At 41.1% G+C, this 25323-nt stretch overlaps 1 protein-coding gene across 1 annotated transcript in view; it reads right to left on the bottom strand.

Annotated features, from left to right (window-relative positions):
- CERS6 (ceramide synthase 6) overlaps window positions 1-25323 on the bottom strand; it is a gene marked incomplete at its 5' end in the record, with an annotated part of 86927 nt that overhangs the window by 7903 nt on the left and 53701 nt on the right. The window contains 3 exons of the mRNA XM_010073241.1: window positions 12121-12227; window positions 15530-15658; window positions 22791-22883. Coding sequence (XP_010071543.1) covers window positions 12121-12227; window positions 15530-15658; window positions 22791-22883 — 329 coding nt within the window. The remainder of the gene's footprint in view (window positions 1-12120; window positions 12228-15529; window positions 15659-22790; window positions 22884-25323) is intronic.

Below are 25323 nucleotides of genomic sequence, written 5' to 3'. Positions count from 1 at the left end.
TTATCTAGCCAGCTAAGCAGTACCTGGCAGGCTATCAGCAACAGGCCCATACACTGACTCAGTTACCGTTACACTCTCTCCTCAACTTGTGGACACAGGCCCAGGCTCTCGGATAGCAGTTACTAATTCTTGCAAGTTGATCACTTGTCTTGCACCAGGGATGGAATGAGAAAAGGGAGATGAAGGAAGATAGATAAAAAAAGAGAGGGATAGGTGGAAGAGTAAAATGCTTATTTACATTCATCTGAGAATTGGTAAGTCCCCAGTGACTGGAAAAAAGGAAACATTGCACCCATTTTTAAAAAGGGTGAAAAGGAGGACCCTGGGAACTACCGACCTGTCAGCCTCACCTCTGTGCCTGAGAAGATCATGGAGCAGATCCTCCTAGAAGCTATGCTAAGGCACATGGAGGACAGGGAGGTGATTCCAGACAGCCAGCATGGCTTCACCAAGGGCAAGTCCTCCCTGGCCAACCTAGTGGCCTTCTGTGAGGGAGCGGGTACATAAGTGGACAAGGGAAGAGCTACGGATGTCATGCATCTGGACTGCCATAAGGCCTTTGACAGGGTCCACCACAACATCCTTCTCTCTAAACTGGAGAGATACAGACTTGATGGGTGGACTGTTCAGTGGATGAGGAATTGGCTGGATGGCCACATCTTGACAGTAGTCAATGACTGGTGACAAGTGGTGTCCCTCGCACATCCATATTGAGTCCAGTACTGTTTAATATCTTCATCAATGACATAGTGGGATCGAGTGCACCCTCAGCAAATTTGCAGATGACATCAAGCTGAATGGTGTAGATAACACACCATTAATTCATTAGCTTTTTTATAAAACACTATGGGCTACTTGCTTAAAAGATCCCATAAAACTGACAGGTAAAAAAAACCCCTGAGATTCACAGATAAATGAAGAGGCGGTGGGGTGTGAAAGTACATGAATGTGCACATGTTGATCAGCCACAGGATGATAAATCTGCCACATTTCATCAGTAGTCAAGATTTATCTCTGGGATTTAGACCTTGACTGAAATCTAATAGGTCTTCATACCCCAAGCTGTCCTGTTACAATGACAATACTAAACTACCTTTATACAACAGGTGATCTGACACACAGATGCTTCTGCACGAGAGACTCAACTTTTTACCTGAGAAGGGTATGAAATGACATGCAAAATACTAATTAAATTCAAGAAACTTTGGTCTATAGCAACTGCATGTCCTGGAGCCCTTAAGCTGCAGCACAGCTAAATATTTAATTATAGCAAATCCAGTACATAAAGGGCTGTACTGCCAACTTCTTCCTCTTCTGAGTTTCAGCTTGGCCAGCTGCTGTTAGGACTGTGTCTATATCACTGTTCTGCTCTGAACAGATGTGTTTTTTTGCTGAATGAAAGAACAACCTGGTTTCCCTTCTCAGATCCTGCTGTCTCTTAGGTTTTCAGTCCCCCAGACTAGTATTTATGCTACTAATCAGTGCATGGCAAATATGAGGTGAACAGCAGAGACCCACTGTGAACTGAGAAGTCAGATGAACTGGTCACTGACACAGCATCAATGAAACAGGGCCCGAAGGATGGAGAGAGAGAGAGAGAGAGAGATGATCTTTCATCAGCATCTCAAACGGATTCCTCAAATTTTTTTGTTGGCGATGCTCATTACCCTCTTCTTTTAGAGAGTAAGTTGATGAAACATCTCTGCAAAATACAGCAACAGAGGGGATATAAACTCTTGTGTCAGTATTCAGATCAACATTAAATCCACACGCTTCAATTTTAACAGTGAGCTCAGCATCACATGGAATTCTGCTCACCCATACCAGCCCCACATCAGAGGATTTCCTGACACAGTGTTAATACAAGCTCAGCTGCTGCAGAGATGGGTGGCTCCTCTTCTAATACTAATCGGGAACAATACCTCTTTGCAGAAATCACAGGTCTGCCACTGAGACAGTGTTATTTTAAGCCCTGCATAGATCAATAGGATTTCCAATTACTTAACTAAAATGACGGAACAGGCAGGAAATTATTAATGTTTGATGCACTGTAAAAGACACCATTCTGATCAAGCTGTCACTGTCCTGGGTTCAGCTGTGCTCTTCTCTTCACTGAATTCCTTCTCATCAACAGTTACTGCCCATTAACTGATTTTGCAGTCACTGGTATGAATAATAGTATTTCCACTCTTGTGGATAGAAAAACACAAGAATAAAAGGTCAGAGACACCTTCACAATCCAAGCTCAAATCTCAGGAGAGTCTTTCCATAGACATTAGGATATGGAGAGAATTCAAATTTCCTAGCAGAATGTAATTATACTCAGCAAAACGTTGTATCAGTAATGTGTTCTGGCAAAATGCTTGTGAAAAGGCCTGTGATCATAACACAGGCACAGAGAAACTACATTATGCTAAGAATGACACTTCCAAATCTGAAAATCTCCAGACACACATAAAACTTTCATATGAGCAACAGAGAACACATATCAAGATCTATTTGCCTACAGTTCACATTATTCTCCGAACAGGAAAGGCATCTGTTGCAAACTATAGGAGGCCAGTTTACAGTCTTTGCAAAATAGGGTATCAGAGAACAAAAAAGCCTTCCCCATGCCTCTTTTTGTTGACTGAAAATAAGTGCAGTACCTCTGGCTCAAGGAATATTTCTTCCCCTTGCTTTTGCAGCACACACTGACACAGTGCCTTGTGTTTAGCTATATGCCATGGCAGACTTTTGGGAGAAAAAGATTATGCAAACTTTCTGTAAATGCAGGAACTAAACAGAACTAGTTCAAAAGCCCATAAACCATCACAGAACAACTACAGCCAGTTCTCTGCCAGGTACTCAATGTCTTTCAGGTGGCTTGCATTCCACCAATAGTATGAGTACCACAATTCGGATTCATTGGTCTAGTCCTGAGAACATGTGGCTAGAGTAATGGAATAATTTTAAAATCCATAAAAATCATGCAGCTGAAGGAAGAGTGGTGGCACAGTGTCTGCCAGGGACTCATCTTTCAAACAAATGATTCAAGTACTGTGGTCAATTTGTGGAAGAAGTGCCAAAAGATGTGGATGGGGTGGGAGGGGAAATCAACACCAAAAACCTCATCAACTGTACCTTTGCCCCCACAAGCATCCTAACAACTTCCTCCACACTAAAGTCTGGGAAATCAGCCTTAAACCATTTTCAGTTTAATCCAATTTTCTAAATAATGATCTCTCCTTTCATAGCTATTATGGGTCAAACTCTGCCGTCGTGCAACATTGATGAAGCCAACAAAAGTGCTCACTTACATGGATGCTGGGTTTCTCCTGAAGTGTTTAGCCACAATTACCTCGTAGCTGAGCACTAATGAGACCCTAGCTTCATCATAGCTGTTGATCATGGTGTTCAAAAGCTATTTACTATTTCAAGCTGTTAACTATCATACTACCATGCTTTTGTACAGCCATGTTTTTTATGTCCCACATACGTCAGCAGCTTGCAGTGAACCAGTGGCATTGTTTTGCTTTTGTATCGACTTTGTAGCACTACAAAATATCTTCCACCAACAGCAAACCCTGGTGCTACAGATACAGCCTCTAAGAGAAAAGGGGTTGAGAAGAGGCAGAATGTTTGCACATGCTTGAACTACTGTCCCAGCACAGCTCTCCCCTCCACAGACTAGGCAATGTTTAAAGATGTGTTTTGGGGAAAAGTTTCCTCACATACCTCTGTTTTAGGAAAAAAAACAAACAACCCAGTCAAACTGCAAATTCCCATGGTCAGCCTCTTTTTCTCCCCTCCTTCCTGAAAGTGATGCAATTTCAGAGGAGACTTGGAGAACTTCAGCTGACTACAAAGCAGCTTATACTGGAAGCTGACTACCACGGGGGATGCAACCCTCAGTTCAGCTTCCTCAGGTCATCCATACTCTCCAGTCACCATGGCTTGCTGAGCTGATTTAAAAGTGGCTAACGTCTCTGGCCACAAGAAAAACACCAATGATGTTGGTGCCACAGCAATGGTTTCTGCCCTATTTTCAATCAGAGCACAGGTTTTAGAAAGGACATAATAGAAGGAGGAAAGTGAGAATACCGACTGAGCAGCCTATCCTTGACATCAGAAAGCATTATTACAACCACAGGCTACATTCTGTAGAAACTAAAAATGAGGATAAGAATCGGCTTTGGAAGTCTGATGAAATCCTTTTTCATGTATTTTTTTCCTGTTGTGATCACATGAAAATCTTAAAATGGAAACACTGAGTAAATGCCACTTTTTGTTATTTGTACTGCAAACTTGCAATGGTGAATGACACCTGTAACCTTTCAATTTCTTATAGCTTCCCTGTAAATAGCTGGATCAGTATTAACTCGATACTCCAAAGACTTCAGCTTTGCTTCATGTAACACTTGGAGGCCTGAGTTCACAAGCACTGCAAACAATTTCAGGAAATAAAATAACCAGGCATTAGGAAGGACAACATCAGACAACGTTTTGTAAAGCAGATGAGATGACGACGTTATATATGCTCTGCTAAAGAGCTAAGACAAGAGATGTGAGTAACTTTATGGAGACTTAAGTTAATTAAACCTTCTTTTTAATCCATACATTGAAATCTATGAGTTCTTCAAATACACTCTAGCTATCTCGTCAAAAACTTTATTAAATGCTCTTGATAAACTGATGGGTTATAAGATGCCTGCTGAAACTACAAACAGCCTGAAATATAAGCACATTAGATAATTTTTGTTAGTTCTACAGCATCCACTCGCTGACAGCATGAATAACATCAAGAATCAAGTATCTTGGATCAAAATCATAATTTATTCCTTCAATATCTGCTACCACAAACAACTTGGATTGTGCTCTGGTTTAGACAACATTCTGAGCAAAATGAACTCATAACGGTGTCACTAGAGATTTATTTTCTTAATAAAAAAAATAAGTTATTTTTCTGTAGAACAGAGATTCTACAGAGAGCAGACTTTGTCCAACTCTATACATAATACTGGCCAGGCTAGAAAGGTTTTCACTGACTTCAGGATCCAGCGAGAGTAACTAAAACCATCACAGAACACTGTGTTCATTCACAGTCCAGACAAGGTCTGGGCAGTTGGGATTTATCTGGCTACCTAAATTCTTACCATGCCAAGTAACTGAGCAGGATTCTTGCTTTAACTAGTACCTAGGCATTGTTTTGACATAGCAGGATTCTTCTAAAGGGTAGGTTTGAGCCTTCTGCTTTATCAATATGTTCAGGGGAATGAAGCAGGGTGACTGTGCTGGGGTCCACATGCTGCCTTCCCACAATACACATGCTCCAAGGGCCAAACGGGAGAAAATGTGCCAGGAAAGAAAACCAGTATGAAAGATGACGACTCAACTTCCCTGCATGTTAAGAGTTGCAGAAAATCAGTCAATATCAGCTAGAAAAAGAACAAAGCTAGGAAAAAGAGAGGTTCGGCAAATCTTTGCAGCAGCTGCTACTCATGGAGGCTCTGCGCTGCCCTATTCATAACTCAAGCTGCAATTTTGCTCGGAGACAAGCTGATTCCAGGATAAAAGAAAGGAGAGACAACAGTGCAAACTGGCAATACTGGATCACTATTTGGAGACTCAGTATGTGCATTAACAGCATGGCTATATTCCATGCTGTTGTTCAACTAGTGATGAAACTCTGGAAGAGCTACGCAGCCAGTCATGCAGAGATGAGAGAAAGCCTGGTAATAAGTAACTAGGGCTCATTGCAGCCCACCATGGTGAACAGAAGTTAATTTTAACTCAGCGAGGATCATATATATCATGCTTGTCTGGTTCACGCAGATACTCACTGCCATGAAAAGGCAATTAGAAAACAGCCATAAGCCAGATTGTGTATGTTCTCATGAGTTTAAAAATGAAAGAATAACATGGAACAAAGTTGTTCTTCTGATGACTGGCAGATCCATGCTTATACAGGATTTTTTGTCATAAAAATCCCATTTAGCAACCGTACGTTGCAGTTGATGAGGAAACATGCACCTGCAACAGCTCTGAGTTGTAACAGTGAGAATTATTTTTGCCGTTCTTTTTTTGACAGAACCTTTCCAAACAGACTCACAAGTGGAAGATCCAGTTAAGACATGCCTACTAACATTAAACATGACCATACCAACTAACCAAGCGGTTGACTGTCTGTCCTCACAGTTTTAACGCGGTACAGTAGGCCGGGCACTGACAGTGTCTGAAGAGATTAAGGGAAGGAAGGCATACAGACCACCTGGATTATACCAAATTTCCCTGGATTATAATTTGAGGGACAGCACATGCAGAACATGACCTATGTTCTTTATAATCAGCTTAAATCAGCCTTTCATTTAGATTTGTACAGTTAAACCGCTGTTTTACATTTGTCAGTGCATATATGTAACATGCGCATGCTGAGACCTCACAGCTCGCATGACACCAATGCTGCTTCCCTGCTTCCTGGCCTTTTGATGGAAGTACTTGTCAGCAACACTTCTCTGAAGCCCACTGTGTTCCACCTCTCATACAATATAACTGATTATAAAAATAACCAAAAGTAGTGAAAACCAACTGCATACTAGTAGTAGTCAGAGCAACCTGAAAGAACCTGAATTTACCCTGCTTGGTGCCTTCACCTGATAAACATCAGCCTAGCTTTCCTGGGAGCTTTCTCCTTCTTCCAAACCCAAAAGTTACACCATTACCTGCAGTTGCCTTAAGCTATCTTTTAAAATGATGAACAGGTTTAGTAACCTTGTATCTCCATCCATGCCAGCCACCTTTCTTCCACTGAAGCTCTTGGAAATGCTTTGGTTCATGGTCACACTGTGAAACAAGTTTCAGATACCAAACTCTTCACAGCATTAGGAGATTTATTCAAACTGACTTGTCAAAAAAAGCATGTATTCCAGAAGAATAAGCAAAGTAAGTAAGTAGTCTTGGGTCTCCTGTAGAGCCCAGACCCTGCAGCTAGCAATGAACAAAGAAAGACTGGAAAAATGCAGTGCATCACCTTCTTCACTCATGTCTCCTGGAATGGATTATGCCTGTTTGTCCTCTGCACACCTCAAAATGATTAATAAATATTATGACTCCATGGAGTTTCTCTTCCTGGATATTGAAAGAAAAAATAAAACAACAGCAAAAAACAAACCATTCCTTTATCAGTCGAGAGGAGACTATGCCCATGTAGCTACAGCAAAAACAAGCATTTGAGGCCTGGGGAAGAGGAATTGCAAGGCTTATTGAAATAAAGAAAGGCATTGCCCAGCCTGATTAGACTAGCCTAGGTCTCACATAATTTATATCAATTCTTTCGTTTGAGATTGGTTTCATTGTCCCCACAATTCAGTTATCACCTGAGAAGGCATTATGTTCCCCCTGACTCATGGAGAGTTGTGTTTTATGTTGTAATTTGCTAGAACAGTGATTATGCGCAAGTGGGAGAATTTCACAAGCAAAATGTCTTGTCAGTGAAAATAGCAGCTTTACTCCTACATTCACTTAGCAGCAGGAGGCAGAAAGTGTCCTGGGGTTTTTGAATTATTGCTGAAATGAACTCCAGATGCCTTGCAGAAAGACTGCTAAATATATACCTAATTGCCAGTTCCTTTTGTCTTAGGCCCACTGCAAAACAACCTTCAAACAACAGCATTTGATACATTCTGAATTCTTTATTAGCACCTTTATGCAAAATTAAATGGCAATTGTGCAAATCCGGAGCACAACAGCATGCCAGTGCTTCATAAGTGATGTCTCTGGAAGCCTGTCTTGGGTATTCGGCTTCCTGTGTGGAGTAAATTTTCTTATAAATTACAGTCTTCCTTTTACCAATTTTATACCTCTCAGTTTTTATGCTAGAAAAATTTGCATATTTATGTAATATTAATCAGGCTCCCAATTTCACTATTTTGAATATCAGCAAAGGAGAGCAAAACTAAGCTTCCTGGCCTGCTGCCACTCCAATGACTCATCTTTGCTGACATGCAAGCTAATGGGGGTGAAGATTTAGAACTGCTGTTTCAGAGAGAAAAAGGATTTGGGAGAGACAAGCTCGTACGTCCCATGCTTCATCCCTGCTAACCCTGACTCCCACACGCAATGGCCACAGTCCAGCAGAGAACTATGAAACTGCCTCTGGGCTCTGTGACTAGAGCTGTTATAAGGTAACCACCAGGAGTACATCCTTCAAGGCTTTGGTCTGGAAACAAGAAGGTCTTAAAAATCAAAGACCATATACACCACACTGAACCATTTGCATATCCAAATAAATACACACATTATTTTGTCGATTCAGGGAGAGAAGAGGCAGAGGGATTGTCAGTGTAACCACGCCATCTGTGACACAGGAGCACACAGCACAGTGTCGGCTGCTGCATTCCCGTAATACACAATCCCTCTGCCTTCACTGCCTTCTAGAGTCGCAGCAACAAACCTCACCGACAGCTGTAACCTGCTGCCCTCATTAGCCCAAGGGAGCTGACATCAAGACCAGAAGTTACTGTGCAGACCTCTTCCCTTTCTCCCTTCCCCAGAACTACTTGCTTTTCTTTTTACTCTTCTTTCAGCACACTGGGCCAGTGCTACTCTATAGAGCAGGATTCAGACGAGGTTCAATCTAAAGTGACATGGAAGTGCTGCTGTCACCTAACATAAACAGGAATGGATGAGCTCACGCAGAACACCAGCACAAAATGCCACAGCTGTAAAGCACGACTCAAGTTTTGACACTTGCTAGGTAACTTATCACTGTGCTGGTAATCTCTTCTGGGACTCCACCAGCCAGACAGCATGAAGGTGTATTAGGGACACTTACACAGGCTTCAGCTCTACAATGCCCAATTCCCACTAGCCATGTCAATCTTTACTTTAGAATTTGCCTAGTCCTAGCAAGGGCTTCCTGCACAGTGTCACACTTGGCTCTAACACTTCACAGAAATCACTCGAGACAGCATGAATCTCCAGTTTCTGAGCTTCGGTTCCAATTATAAAAACACAGTGTTATTTTAAACACTTCAGGTTGAACTTGACTACCATAGTAAGGATGTAAAGGATGGGAAAATCTTGACCTTGCTGACTTTCAGATGTCTCAAGAGAAAAAGCACATTGGGCAGCTGCTTCTAGTTATGTGTGAAGACTAATTATCTCCTTCAAAATCGTGCACTCTGGACAAGATTAATCTGCTCTTTGTTGACTATTCAGCAACGCAAGCACACAGCAGTGATCTGGTAAAGTTTGTGTTTGGATAACAAAAAATTCCAAGTCAGCAGTTCCTTCTTTGCCATTTCAAACAATACAGAGTGAGGTTTAAATGCTGGAGTCACAGCTAAACACATAGGGCAACTCAGAGAATCACAGAACGGCTGAGGTCAGAAAGCACCCCTGGACATCATCTTGTCCAACTGCCCTGATCAACCTGGGTCACCTGTAGCAGGCTGTCCAGGACTATGTCCAGATGGCTTTGGAGTATCTCCAAGGATTTTGACTCCACAAGATCTCTGGGCAACCTATGTCAGTGCTCAGTCACCCTCACAGTGAAAAGATGGAAACTGCTGTGTTTCAGTTCATGCTAATTGCCTCTGATCCTAGCCTTGGGCAACACTGAAAAGAGCCTGGCTCAGTCTTCTTTACACTCTCCCTTCATATATTTATATAGACTGATAATATTAATCCCAAGCATTCTCTTCTCTATGCTAAACAGTTCCAGCTCTCTCTGCCTTTCCTCATGTCAGAGGTACTCCGGTCCCTTAACCAATCTTAGTGACCCTTCACTGGACTCTCTGCAGTAGCTTTGTATCTCTGGTATCTCTCCTGTCCAGAACTGGTCATGGTACTCCAGGTGTGGCCTCACCACTGCTGAGTAGAGGGGAAGGATCACCTTTGTCAGCCTGTTGGCAGCACTCCTCCTAACGCACCCCAGGATACCATTAGCCTTCCTTGCAGCCAGGGCACATTGCTGGCTCACGTTCAACTAGGTCCCCCAGGTCCTTTTGTGCAAAGCTGCTTTCCAGCTGGTCAGCCCTCAGCACATACTGGTGCAGGACATCGCAGTTCCCTTTGCTGAACCTCACGAGGTTCCCGTTGGCCCATTTCTCCAGCGTGTTGAGATTCTTTCCCTCTGCATGGCCCCACAGCCCTCTGGTGTATCAGCTGCTTCTCCCAGGTTGGAACTTGAGCGAACTTGCTGAGGGGGCATCCTGCTACATCATCCACATCATTAATGATGTTGAATGGGACTGGACTCAGTATTGACCCCTGGGGTGCACTGCTAGTTACTGGCCCCTAACTACACTTCATACCACTGATGGCCACCCTCTAGGTCTGGCTGCTCAGCCAGTTTTCAGTCCACCTCACTGTTTGCTCATCTAGCCTATCTGTTATCAGCTTTTCTCTCAGGATCTTCCAGAGGGCAGTGTCAAAAGCCTTACTGAAGTCAAGGTAGACTATATCCACTGCTCTCTCCTCACCTACCAAGCCAGCCATTTCATCATAGAAGCTTATCAGGTTGGTCAAGTATGACTTCCCCTTTGCAAACCCATCCAGTCATCATTTTACTGAGCCTTCCCTGAAGCAGAGTCATGTACTGCAGTCTCCAGTGGCAGAACTGCACTGGTGGAATTGGGTCCTCCCTACATTTCTGCAACATGCACATGAAATCCCATGAGCAGGAGTGCCACCATTTTTCCCATGTCAGATCATGCAAGTAGGAAAACTAGCTTACTTCATTTACAGAAATTCAGTGAATGGCCAAGTTAGCTTCAAGGAATGACTGAGGAAAAAGAAGCAAAGCTGTTTAAGAAACAAATAATCGCTCCTTAGAAAAAATAACAGGCAATTTTAAACACACAGTTTGTGTCCATCCATCTTCTCCTTTTGTCATGGTCCTTCACCAACTCACAGCACAGTAGGGACCAGGCATTATCACATTATCTTTGGAGTCATTAAATGCTAAGCAAGACTTCTACATTGTACTGTTAAGCAGAGCTGATGACACAGCTCCGTAGGGGCACCTTGGTGTTATCCTGGTTGCATTAACAAAACCCCGAAGAAATATCATTATGGAGGATTTGAAAGGAAACTGTGGCAGAGAGGTTGATACTGGCATCTGTAAATCCTCTGCGTGCTTAAATAAGGAGCTTGGTGGTAATCTCTAAATAAAACTCTGCAAAGGATAACATTTCTAGCATTCTTGGTGCTTCCCAAAACCAAAACTACCACTGTTATCTTCTGATGCAATGACAGACCCCTCTTGCTCTCATAGGGACACAGAGATTTGGGTTAGTTCTCTTCATACAAGAGAAAGGAAGGATCCAGAACACAAAAGAGTGAGGCCAATGCCTTCTCCCAGCCCCCCTCATATATAGGACACAGAGAAACTTGAATGGGTTCCTACACTGAAGTACAACAGTGTATTTCCTAACTAGCCAGCTGTCTTCTGGATGTTGTAGACCCTAGCTAAAGAACTGAACATCTGTGTCTTGTTTGTGTGCATGCACATGTGTGTACCTAGAAAAGAGACTATGTGCACATGTAAACAGCTGCCTTTGTCTGCAAAGAGGTGAGATTACAGTAACACTTCACAGATGTATGTATTACACAGCTTCCCCAGGACCCCTAATTCAGTGGAGGGGTGGAAAAGGAGTAGCTTGCAGTATTGCAATCTGCATGGCAATAACATCCTTATACTGATTTCAGTGTGACAGACTTTCCTTATCTCACTGTGTTTTTTTTTAAGCTGAACATGTTCATGAAGTGTGCACTGAAAGCTAACGAGAAGATCCTAGCTCCAAGCTTAGCCTCTGGTCAGTGTCTTTGGTGACTAATATTTTATTTCTCCTCTAACTTCTTTCCAACACAGGCAACCAACTGCTAACTTGAAGCTATGTGGTCTCCAACCCACTTCTACCTTAAAACCAGCAGAAGCCTCATATATTTCTTGTCTAGCACACAGGAAACACAATGGCACTTTAGCAAATAGGCTATTTCAGCACCTGGTTATGTTTGAAACTCTTCCTGGTGCTTTGGGAAATAGAGTAACGTCAATGAATCATGTTCAATTATGACATAGGTATTTCCAAGCTTGTTTGACGCTCAGCATTTGAGGAAAACGATATGCTTACTCACCATAAGGGATATATGCCAAGCCTACTGACAATGAAGACAATGGCAAATGTAAGGAACAGAAGGTCACTCAGTTTTTGACACTTGCAATAGTTTGCCATTTTGGCAGCCTGTAAAAGAAAGAAATGTCTGTTTACTTCTGTGAGGACAACTGATTTCTCTTGTATTGTGTATAAGCTGTAAGAAGAAGAAATAAAATTTTTACGAAATGGCTAATATTTTCATGGGGCCATCTCACAGTGACCTTGTAATTCCTCTCCACCATGCATCAGGAAAATATCTTCTTAGAAAAAAAACAGAGTGTAAAACCAGAGTACATCTCTCATTTCTTCCTTCCCCATTCAAATTTGTTCTTGAAATCCTACCATTTCAGATTCACAAAACTTTTCTAAGCCTTTTATTGAACCCCATTGTGTTTATGCTGTCCTTGCACCCAACCTCTTTATCTACCCGTCTCTCACCTTTCCAGTATGCTCCACTTGCATTCTCTCCACCATCCATCTTCCACCTGTGCTGTGCTCTCTGACCTTCTAGTGTTGCGATATATAAACTTCATCTCAAATTCTCTATTGTGCCCCATATCCTATCTTCGGCTACAGCATCTCTTCTTCCTTTCTTGCCCATACAGAACAGTTTCTACCTCTAAGATTATACCCCTCCTCTTCACACCTTTTTCCAAAGCTCTCTTCCCAACTTTTGCTTTCTAACTTGTTGCCCTACACCTCTTTTTACATGCTTCTCTCATTTGTCTTCGTACAGTCTTCTATTCCTCCTCAATGAAGGAGTCTACTAATTACTTACTCTTTACTGAAACTGCTCATTAACCACCTCATAGTGTGCGGAGCTGATATTCCTACGGCACCTTCTAATATTATAATATAATTTCTCAAAAACAGTACAGATGTTGGCTCATCAGTTCTCAAGTAACAAATCTACAAATGATATTGATAAGGTAGGACTACAAATAAAAGGAAAGAGTATGGTGTTGGATGGAATTTGGCCACCTAATACAACACAACTTAAAAACCATGACTACAACCGAATAACACAGCTCTTCCAGATACTCTTGCCAGTCTATTTTAGTCCATTCCTTTTGCAGCACAGCTATTTGCCTTGGTCTGAAGTGCCCGTTCCCTGTTCTTTTAGAAAAGTGTGTTAGGAGATAGCTGGAACCCAACAGAAAGGATTCAGGTTGAACTGTCAGCTATGTGAGGCTCATACACCAGAAGCATGCCAAATTGTCAACAACTCACATCCATACATTGGCATCAAAAATTGTCACATTAATTGAAGCTGAAAAGTCTCAAGGTCCCCAAATAGGTGGCATCTTAAGCGCTTCAGCAGGTTAGGCTACAGTGTTTCCAAACCACAAGCTGCACTGCAGTGAAATGATACCCAAGTCCCCTTAAACAACTTAGCTGGGATTCTGAAAGTTGCCTATCAGTAGCCTATATTTCAGCTTAAGCTAATGTAACGGCTTCCTAGGCAAGCATATGACTCTACGTCTGGTCTGTCCTGCTGTGGCTAGGCTGCTTTGAGTATCTAAGATAACTTTCACTCGGACCTAAGAGAATAGATACGTATTCCTGAAAATTCTACTATGACTCTTCTGGGCTTTCAGATGCCTTAAGATCTACGGAAAACACTTCACCTCCAGTGTTCCTACCAATATATACTACTTTCCACAATGAGAATAGCAAAAATGTTGCACTGCAGCTTTCCACTGGACATGTTCCATTATGAAATGGTAGGTGGAAAGAGTCTAGTGGCCTCTGGAAATAACTTTTCATTTTTACAAATATATAGTATACAAAACAGGTCAGGTGCACCACTCACCCATCATGGCAAGATATTTTACCAGCTGCTTTTGCAGTTTGATAATTTTCTTCCTCTGCACTGACTTTTCCCTCAGTAACATCATCAGTGTGTAGGAGTCCATCTTCTCTCATATGGCACCGGGGCTGTGACCCATTGCCCCAGCAAAAGAAAGTCTGTTGAGTGCGTCGTAATGGCCCTTCTAGTAAATATTTCTCAGGAGTCATGATTCTCTTCCTTATATTTTATAGACTCACCTTAGTATTTCCAGTCAGAACAGACTGAACAAATTGACTAGAAAGACCACTAAAGTACGTGTCTCATGGGCAAGAATACTTGCTGAATCTTTGCAAAATCATGTGAGAACACCAGCAATTTCTCATTGTCTTAGCCAGTGAATGAACAGAGGAATTAAGACAAAATATGTATCTCACTGTGTTCAATATAAGGTTTTAGCCTACTACAGCTGCTCTCCAGTGACTTTATAGTTCCACAGGCACTGGTCTGATCTGGAATGAATACTGTCAAGTATATCTGTCTGGTGGTGAGAAAAGAGGAATGAAGAAAGTTTGGGTGAACTCAGCTAGCAGAATGGATCTACACACATTGCTAAAACAGAAAAATAAACTTGTAAAGATACAATTATTTCAGCCAGATTCTGTGTTGCTTTCTATCTCAGGCAGTGATGTGCCTTCTAGATTAAAAAAAGACAAAAAATACTGCAGTATCAAATCAGAATGGCAGGATTTTGATTCTGCAATAGGTGACTCACACAGTGAGACTATATTCTTGCATAACAGGATCCCTGCAACTACTTTGGTAAAAAATAATTTCAGAGAAAATAGTTATTAATTTTGGTTTGATCTTGATGGAGAGTTCAGACAGCCCAATCACAGCATCACCCATAATTGTCTAAAAACTGATGCAGATACAGGATGACAACATCTCTAAATTGCCACTATGGAAGTTACAGACCATTTTGATTTAAAAGAATTTCAATCATTCCTTCTTCTTCAAATCCAAGTGTTTAATATTGGCATCGGCATGTGAAGGCATGGGAACCTGGAAAATCCTGAGGACCAGAGGTAAGCTCACTGCCCATGCACAGAACAGCCACTAAGTTGTCCAGCACCTTCTGCCCAGCAAAGCACAGCAGAATCAAACCGTGAGACCTTGATTCTTTTGGAGACAGGGTTCTTGTCCCACACAACACATCAGAGGGGTCAAGAATCAGGAGCTTCTATTCCACACAGTCATCAGTTTCCAGATTTTGCAACTTTGAGCTTTCAACTTTACCATGTTATATTTAAAATCTGTGTGGAACCCTCCCTGGCATGCAACACATTACCAGCCTCTGCTCTGTACAAGCAACTTATCAACAGATTAAACAGCCTAAAGTCACACACATGCACTGCTACAAGTGTAATATATTTTAGCAAGGAAATACACTATATTAATCACCATTACCATCTTGAACTGGTCTCTTTCCTTAAGAAATACTTGTTTTGAATAGCAAATAGATTCTACCTATTGACATGCGAGCTCTCAGAATAGTGAATACCATGAACAGACACTGATGATATACGTGTTATCTCACCTCTAGGACAACATCAGCCGCATCATGGAGACATAAGGTCAAGGTTCCCACTCGTGTCAAATTGGTTACATATGAGAAGGTTATCAGGGTGACTGTTACAATGTGATGTGTAAACATGATGCCAAAATCCTAAAGCAGCAAGAAGCAGGGAAAAAAAAACAACAACAAAACCAATGAACCAAACAGTGAGATTCAGTACTCTTACACAAAAATGGATGGATGTTTTTTAAACCCAGCATTATGATTATGTTACATAAAGATCCTACTACATAGGTGCATTAAATACCCCGCTATATGTTTCACTTAGACTGAATAAAATAATCCATGTACATTAAAAAAAGGCAAAAAGATTATTGAAAGCTAGGCAATATCTACACTTCTCAGTTCATAATAATTTAACCTAATGAAGTAAACATTTGCAGCCAAAGTTACTTTGAAAAGGCATATGTACATACAAATCAAGTTACACCATATTCCTTATGCACCAAGCAACATGTAATATGCAAAATAATGCACTGTTCACAAGAGTTAAAAGAGCTACAAAGGAACGGGAAACACATTTCCATCGCACTAGGAGTTAGCGATAGTCACCTGCCAAGCATAACTGGGAGCTTTCACAGAGCTGAGAACCCCAGTTCCAGTTTTTTATTTGCTTGTTTTTAACGAAGCTGATTTGTCTTCACACTGTAATAGGGTCATAAAAGTCTTTAAATCAACTGGTGCAGCTCCTCCTACTTAGATCTAATCTGCTGCCTCCCAAATGATGCAGGTTAGCTGGTCTCCAGATCAGCAACTGAGTTATGTGGCCAGCAAGTAACTATTGAAAAATACTGGAAGTGGTGAAGCTAAGGGAAAAAAAACCCAACAAAACCAAAACCAAACTAAAAGCACAGAACTGTATCCTAGTTTGGTATACACCCAACATTTCTAAGCCAGGTGATTTGGTTTCCAGCAGTGTGGAGCACAATCAAACACATTCTGCAGTCATCTCAAGTCACTGCTTTAAATCCATTTTCTTAAAGCATAAAGAGAATTAAAGCCTGTTTCCCTTCCCAAGTCATAAGGGAAAGCAGGCTTAGAGCATCTTAGACATTTCAGTCACTACAAACACATACATGGGGACCATTTCACCATTCCATAATCAAAATAACAAAGCACCTACCATATTCCCTGGGATTAGAAGTAAGCTACTAGCATTGCCGTATGGCCATACTGCAGCCTAGCTCTTTACCTGCTTCAGCTGAAAATGCTATGGCACTGTTCTTCATTTTCCTACTCACTGCAATTATGTTAGCACAAAGGCAGTCTGAACAGGGGAAGAAGCCAAGTGTAAAATTCGCGTCTGTTTTTTATAGCTGACACATTCATGTTCTACAAATATGAGATTTCTAGTCCCTCTTGGGAATCATTCCTGATAATATAGATCATTCCTGAGCAGCCCTTACGCTCTTGGGCAGTAGTCTCTGTGTTTCTGCATAAGTCTACTTACAGAAATGCTGTCCAGGCAACTGCTTCTCTGATAATGCTTCTTAAAAGAGACAGTTATCTGACTCTGCCAGCTCTGAAATGGAGATGTTGGACTGACCTACTGAAAATTTTTAGAAAAAATGATCTAGAAGTGATCTAAATAAGACTACTTCTGTTATTCTTGTCCTTTCTTTCCTGTTTGTGACATTTCTTTAGTCATAGTAATTAACACTATGATTTGAAGATGCTACCAGATAGATTTTAATTATACATAAGGCCAATGAATACATATAAACTAATGGTACAAGTTCCCATAATGTCAAGTGGTACTTGTGTTCCCAGCTTGCTCGAGCACTTACACAGCAGAAGAGCAGTTGCATAGGAATGGCCTTTTCTTTTTTTAAAATGTATTTCAAACTGTATTTATATTTGCGCAAGATGCATTTATTTACAGCAGATTTGTAGCCTCCAGTTTAAACTGCTGAAAGATATCATGTGCCTGTGTCATGAAATACATGGCTAAGAACAGGAGAAAGAACATACTTCTGACAGCATCAGTGGGAAGAACGCAGGGCAGACAATGGGGAAAGCCCAGGGGTCTCAACTTGTAGATGAGCCCTCTGGACTCAAGGCTTCTGCTGCTCACGCTTGTTTAACATGACACACTCACTGACTAAACTGCCAGCTGGCTATGGAGCACTAGTGCCACTGAAGGGCTAAACATCATCTTCATTAGTCACTCCAGCTTCAGGAAATGGGCTTCAACAAGGAAGGGGAGTATCACCAGCTAAAGGTTTCAACCGCTGTAATTCTAGTAAAAGTCTGCAAAATGTACACAATCTAAATTCCTTTCCTCAGAAACAAAAGAAATCAGCTCTCTGACTCTTTTTTTTACTGAGATTGAAGAAAGAGATCTAGGATCAATGAAATATGGCATGAATTTCCTAGAATCAAAATGGAATATTCAAGAAAATTAGCAGCTGCAGATTATTTTGGCAATGAGTGAACTGTCATTTAAAAAAAAAAAAAAGTAAAATAGAAGCTCTAGGAATTGCCAAATGCTTGGAACTAAAAGCTGTGAATACACAGAAAGGTCTCCTGGTTCTTCTATAAACCTATTAAAACAATGACTGAGTAGAAATTTTATACATTCCCTTAAACACACTGGACAAATGTTTTTCTACCAAACAATACTTCAGTTATCCAGGAAGCATGTAACTAAGCCTCACTGCTTTTAAAATTCATCAGGGGCTTGTAAGAGTAACAAAGTTTCCCAATCTAATTTTTTTTTCTGTGTTTTATAGAAGAGGATGTATGGGAAGCTGGACAGAGACGATTAAAAAACAGATCATAATAGGTTTTGCAGTCTGTGAAAATGAAAACCCTTAACAGTAGAACATCATTACAGCAACATAGTATATATTTATGAAGCAAACAACATGGCATTATAAAACCATAAAAGTTAATCTACTCAGTTGGCTGCCTTAATGCCAATAGTAGGTATGTGCAAAAGCCTAAATAGTTTGGTCACACCTCTTCAGCCAGGCAAAGATAATCTGGTGGAATTTATAATACCTAAATAAACAGGTATTTGAAAGTCAGCAAACCAATTGAAAGTAATTTTAAAGTCATTAATTTGCTATTAGAGAATTAAAAAACAGAGTTGGAAAACAGCAAGCACATTTCTCTTGAGCTACAGCGAGTAAAAGACCAGTGCTGGAGCTAGGCCAGTGCCAAGTGCTGGTGTGTTCAGAGAAGACCTACTGAACCTCACCCTGAGAGAAACCCAGCTACATAAAAGCGGCTGGCTGAACTCCTGCAGTGGACAAGGCTGCCAGGGCACTTTTGGTCATCCCAGACTACAACAAAGCTGCTGCTGAATTTAAAATCTCTAAACTGATAACCAAGACTTAGATAAAAGTATTTCTCTCACTATAAGATGAAAACAGGTTTCTCAGGCTGAGAACTGTTAATCTACTTTGTATAAGCTGTCATGAAGTACCACAACAGTGTCTGATATTAGCTGGTAAATTTCCTGCTTCTACCACTTAAACAAAGCTTATTTCATATGGGTATCATTTCACACATTGCAGGCAGTGTGCGCTTGCAGCCCAGAAAGCCAACTGTGTGCTGGGCTGCATCAAAAGAAGCATTAGCAGCAGGTTGAAGGAGGTGATTCTCCCCCTCTACTCTGCTCTCGTGAGACCCCACCTGGAGTACTGTGTTCAGATGTGGGGCCCCCAACATAAAAAAGACCTGGACCTGTTGGAGAGAGTCCAGAGGAGAGCCACAAAATTAATCAGAGGGCTGGAGCACCTCCCTATGAGGACAGGCTGAAAGAGTTGGGGTTGTTCAGCCTGGAGAAGAGAAGGCTCCAAGGAGACTTAATAGCAGCCTTCCAGTACCTGAAGGGGGCTACAGGAGAGATGGGGAGGCACTCTGCATCAGGGAGTGTAGTGAGAGGACAAGGGGTAACAGGTATAAGCTGAAAGAGGGCAGATTTAGACTAAACATGAGGAAGAAATTTTTCACTGTGAGGATCATGAGACACTGGAACAGGTTGCCCAGGGAAGCTGTGGATGCCCCATCCCTGGAGGTGTTCAAGGCCAGGCTGGATGAGGCTTTGAGCAACCTGGGCTAGTGGAGGGTGTCCCTGTCCATGGCAGGGGGGTTGGAACTTGATGATCTTTAAGGTCCTTTCCAACCCAAACCATTCTATGATTCCGTGATTCTATATTGGGAACATTAAGAGGTTTCCATGTTTTTTAAACCAAACCTGGTCTTTAAAAGATAACTGCTATGGTGCTGCAAGAGCTGCTGTCTCTGTCAAGCTTGTAGTGCTTTTTGTCAACGACTGGAAGCTCCCAGTGCTATAATTTTTGATCTCATAGGTTTCCTTGACAGCTTGCACTCACCCCTGGCTACAGAACAGTTTTACTGTATGACACCAGCACATGCCCACATTTCTCCAGTCTGATCTTCCTAGTTATCATTTTTGCTTACACTACAAAAAGCACTGTCTCCACAGTCCAAACTGGTCAGTGATCTAATAGTTTATTTATAAATATGGCATCTCCACTGTTTCCTGCAGGGTGTTCATAATGAAGGCTTTTGACTTGCTATCGTTCACTGCAGATACTGTGCTCCTGCTCTCTGTTGGACATGGGACATTTTCAGACACAGCAGATGCATGGGACACTGCTTTGATCTGGTGCTCTGGGTTCAAGCACTGCAAATCCGCAGCAGGGGTGTTACTTAGCTGCTAGTGATCCACTTCCCCACTTCCATCTCCCATTCTATTTCCACAGTAGGCTCTTCCAAAGTCTTTCTGATAACAAGTACAGGTCATTTACATGTAACTGAGAAACAGACACAGAAGATGGTTTATTTGCACCTGTACTATGGACAGGATCAGGTTTTAGCTCTGTGCTCAGCTCACCAATGTGAATAAACTCTCCAAGTCATGAGGGAAAAAGCTATAGCATTTGCTTATGAGATGTATTGAGAAAGGTCTTGCTCCCAATGGCCCTTTTCAGAAAAGTACCTCAGCGCTGAACCTAGGTCGTGTTCAGGTAACCTCCAATTAGTTTTCACATGAGCAAAGCAACTAGTCAGGAATCAATTAAATATTCTCTAAAGATGCATTGTACTGCAAAATTGCAATATGGTTGCAATTGCAATGTTGTTACATTTTCCTCTCCCTCAAGAGGTACACAAAGAAAATAAAATGTAACTAATTGCACAGTGCAGAGGGCTGAATATGAATGTAGGGGGACTGATTAGACACAACACATTTCTGCGGCAATAACCCAAACAATCCTGCAACATTGCTGCAGAGGTTTGGTTTTGGTTGATACAGAGACAAAGGGCTATTCAGTATTGCTGCCACCTGCAGCTTACGCATACTAGTCAATGTCAGTCTTGATTTAAATCCAATATAATACATCTCCGCTGAGCACTGTTCTTCTGCATCTCTGTTTTTTGAAACAGTGAAGCTGTACTTGTTTCAAGCTCATGATTAACAGAATGTTTAGTAGCTATAGACAATGCAAGCAAGCGATTTACATGTATTCATCCTAAATTGGTTGTTTTGTTTACAGTTTACCCTCCAATATGGACTTAAAATTTGTGGATGTTTTCTTGAGTTTTCTACTTCTAGAAATAACTGGAAATTCAAATAGAGAGGTGTTTTCCTATATATGTAGCTCTGACACAAGTATCCCAGGAGCACACTGTGATTCCAAATAGCAGATGAATTTATTCAGGACATACTGGATCCTTCATTTACTCTTTCCAGAGTTATGCTCCTGCTAAAATTCTGGTAAACAGGGATTTTTCCATTAGCATAGCCTACAATCATTTAATTAAATGACAGTAGAAGGAGGCATGTAAAAATATTATATAATCATTCCCAATCATAGAATCATAGAATCATTAAGGTTGGAAAAGACCTCAAGGATCATCAAGTCCAACCCAACACCACCTAACTCACTAAACCATGTCCCTAAGCACCACATCTACACGTTTCTTGAACACCTCCAGGGATGGTGACTCAACCACCTCCCTGGGTAGCCTGTTCCAATGTCTGACCACTCTTACAGTGAAGAAATTTTTCCTAATATCCAGCCTAAACCTTCCCTGGTGTAACTTGAGGCCATTTCCTCTTGTCCTATCACTTGTTACTTTAGAGAAGAGGCCAGCACCCACCTCACTACACCCTCCTTTCAGGTAGTTATAGAGAGTGATAAGGTCTCCTCTCAGCCTCCTCTTCCCTAGACTAAACACCCCCAGCTCCCTCAGCCGCTCCTCATCAGACCTGTGCTCCAGACCCTTCACCAGCTTCATTGCCCTTCTCTGGACTCGCTCCAGCACCTCAATGTCCTTCTTGTGGTGAGGGGCCCAAAACTGAACACAGGATTCAAGGTGTGGCCTCACCAGTGCTGAGTACAGGGGCACAATCCCTTCCCTAGTCCTGCTGGCCACACTATTGCTGATGCAGGCCAGGATGCCGTTGGCCTTCTTGACCACCGGGGCCAATGTTTTAAACAAATAATTTTGCAACATTAAAAAGCCTCGCAAGAATAGCTCCATGGACTGTTATTACAGAATGACAGTTGTGCTGCCTGTTCTATGGACTAGGAGGAGGAGGAGAGAACTTGGATGAAGGAACAAGGAACAGGTTGCTACTGATACTGGAAAAATATTTTTATTTGGACAGAGTTTTATTTTCTTGATTAATAGTCCCTTAAAAGCAATGCTCAGCTACTTGAAATTTCATAAATGTAAAGGTAAGAGTAAATGTAACATCACTTTTTAATATTAAATGTATCCCTGTTTTTACCATCCATTTGTAGAATAAAAATGATAAAAATGAAAGCCCTCATAGATCTTAACAAAATGATACTGTGAATTTATGAGGCAGTCTTGCTCTGTCACTGATATTTCATCACTTAACTCTTAGAAGAAACAGTACATCTACTAGCTACTAAATGTTCAATTCCATTCAAGTCAGTGTATGAGAAGAGAAGGTTTTTTTGGCTGATGCTATTTCTCCTTGAATATTTGATTACTCCAGGCTCTTCTTCCCACGGGCAGAAAAAACCCACATCATAGTAACAAGGAACAGAGTAAGCCAAGCACTTCAACAGTAGTTTCTCAGCGATGATTATCCGCAAGAGGTGGTGACTAAAAAGAACCGCATTTCTAGTTCACTGCACAGGTAATACAGACATTCCTCAAAGCAAGAAAGATACGTGCTTAAAGCTTTCAGTGTTTTTAGTCTCATTGTTCTTACCTTTCTTTTGATGTCAATGAATTGAGAAAACATTAAGGACCAGTAGAATGACAATTCAACTATGTAGTAATAATGAAGGTCAGGCATCAGTGGCTGAAAGATGGAGATGAGAAAAGGTTAATAGAGTGTAAATGACATTACAGGCAGCTGAGGTCTATAGGAGACGTTTAATCACAGGGGGTTATTGAATTATACATGAGCAACCTATGTAAGAAAAATGATGATGGTTGCCTCTCTCAAACTTTGATGGCTCCAAAAAAATAAAGCTCCCCAACCTACTCTCATGTTTTAATCTTGACAGTACTGTGATATTGCAATATCAAAAAATTATGTTGACCAATCAGAACCAAGAACAGACTAAATGCTGAGTACTTCTAAGTCTGTTTTGAAAGATTACTTGAAACATCCTGCTGTACATTAGTGACATGGGTTTAAAGCACAGCCAAAGAAACAATGCTAGAGCAGATTACAGAAAAGTAATGCTAGTATATAATCTCATCTGCTCATGATTAAAATGTTCTGAGCTTTAAACAGGGCTTTTTCTAATATAAAAGCCTACTTTTAAATAATTTTACCATTTTCTGGGAACATGTTAACATTTGGAAAGAAGAAAATAACATAAATTTATTCAGGCATTTTGTATGATATACAAGATGGTTGCACAGATGCTTAAAAGTAAAAGAAATAAAAATAACAAGACACACAAGCCAAACCAACCTGGGGTAACTTCAAAGAATGTAACTGGTGGCACTCGTAGGCTGTTTAGCCCCCAGTCTAAGAGAGCTAGTCCTAGGATCTACTCCAATTTCCACTCAGTTGTGCCTCCCTGCTAGTCACATCTTCTATCGCATGGACAGAGAGGGGCACTGGCACAGGAGAAGCTCCTGAGGGCATCTCCTGAGGGATCACCTGAATCATCTCTAGAGCAGTTTGCACTGATGGAACCATGCACCCAAGCAGGGCATGAGCTATTTCCATTGGCACGAGGCATCTCAGTGGTCTCTTTTTTACCCATTCCCTTTTGCAGACCAGTTCTTCACCACTGAAAAACAGTCCTTAAGTGCCCGCTATGTGGGTTATTTAAAGACACACATATGCTTATACTTTATGAAAAATGTGTACACCAAAAATCAATCTTTTGAAGCCATTTCTAGGGCAAATATAACCCTTTTCTGATGTAGTGAGACTGCCAGTAAGCTTTTAGTTAGGTGTAATTAAAAAAAGAACATGAGTTAGCAACAAACTGCGATGACTGTACTCATTATTGCAAGAGAACTCACTGGGGAAAACTTCTAGTAATACAATTAAGATTGTCAGCTACTTTATTAACAATAACATTAGTATTTCTAAAGCCATATATAATGATAACTTAGGGGATTCTAAAGGTATCATGGTTTCCCTCTACGAAAGGATCAATAGTGTATTTTAACCTAGTTTAAACATTAGGTTTCAGTTCTCCATACACCTGACTTCAATAGGACTACTCTGTGCTTACGGGTAGAGCTGTCAACTAAATGATCCATTTGACTACGACTACAGTAAGTCCAGCTGGATTTCTGCAATGCTGTGTTGAGTAACTTACTTGAAATTCTATCTAGTTAAGGAAAAAAACCCAAACCAAATTGAAAACTTAGTACTTAATCCTGATTAGCACCCAGTAGACATTTTTATCCCTGAGACAATGATCTTGATAATGACTTTTATTTGATGATTTGCTTTCTGTTGGGCCCTCTCCACTAGTAGCATGATTTTAGACACAGTAAGTTTAGTTGCCACCCTCTGAAAGTTGTAATTAACTTTCTGAATGACCTCATTCTTCTCATAAGTCTGGGAAATATGTTCTCTAACCAGTAAGATTCATCATCTTATGTTTTAAGTAAATCTCTTCTTGCATGTAATAACACAAAAATAGTAGCAAACAGGACCAAAAGGCACCAGTGACTGCAGCCATATCAATTCTGACAAATGATTGTTCCTAAAATCTCTGAGGGATGAATATTCAACAACTTCCCCACTCAATTCCTTCTGCTGCTTCCCTACTGTAATTCAGTTCACCCTCCAGTCCCTGGGTGGAATTTAAGTCATTATTTCTTCTGAGGCTGAATGACCAAATTCATTCAGCCTTTCTCAGATCAAGATTTCTGGTCTGAACTATCTCCACTGAACTATTTCCAACACGTACACAACCTTCCAGAACAGTAGTACCTAAACCTAAACACAGTTCTCCTGTTCAGCCTGTCCAGGGCTGTTCACTGTCACAGGGAATTCATGCGTCATTCAGAAAATACTCTTCTTCATACTTTGAAGTATGGCAATGACTTTTTTTTTCCTCCCTGTCCTTTAGGGAAAAAAAACCAACAAAATAAATCAAAAATAAACAGAGCAATATGCCCTAGACAGATTAGAGTCCTTAAATTGCAAACTCTTCACTGGAGCTTTTGGAATTCAATGTCCATTATATTTGGATAGCAGCTAGTACAATGTCTCAGTGATCTCTATTGAGACTCCTGGATGCTAAATTAAAAATAAAACA

Source organism: Pterocles gutturalis, unplaced genomic scaffold (genome assembly GCF_000699245.1).
Source record: "Pterocles gutturalis isolate BGI_N339 unplaced genomic scaffold, ASM69924v1 scaffold7682, whole genome shotgun sequence".
NCBI lineage: Eukaryota > Metazoa > Chordata > Aves > Pterocliformes > Pteroclidae > Pterocles > Pterocles gutturalis.
This window is presented reverse-complemented; position numbering and strand designations above follow the sequence as displayed.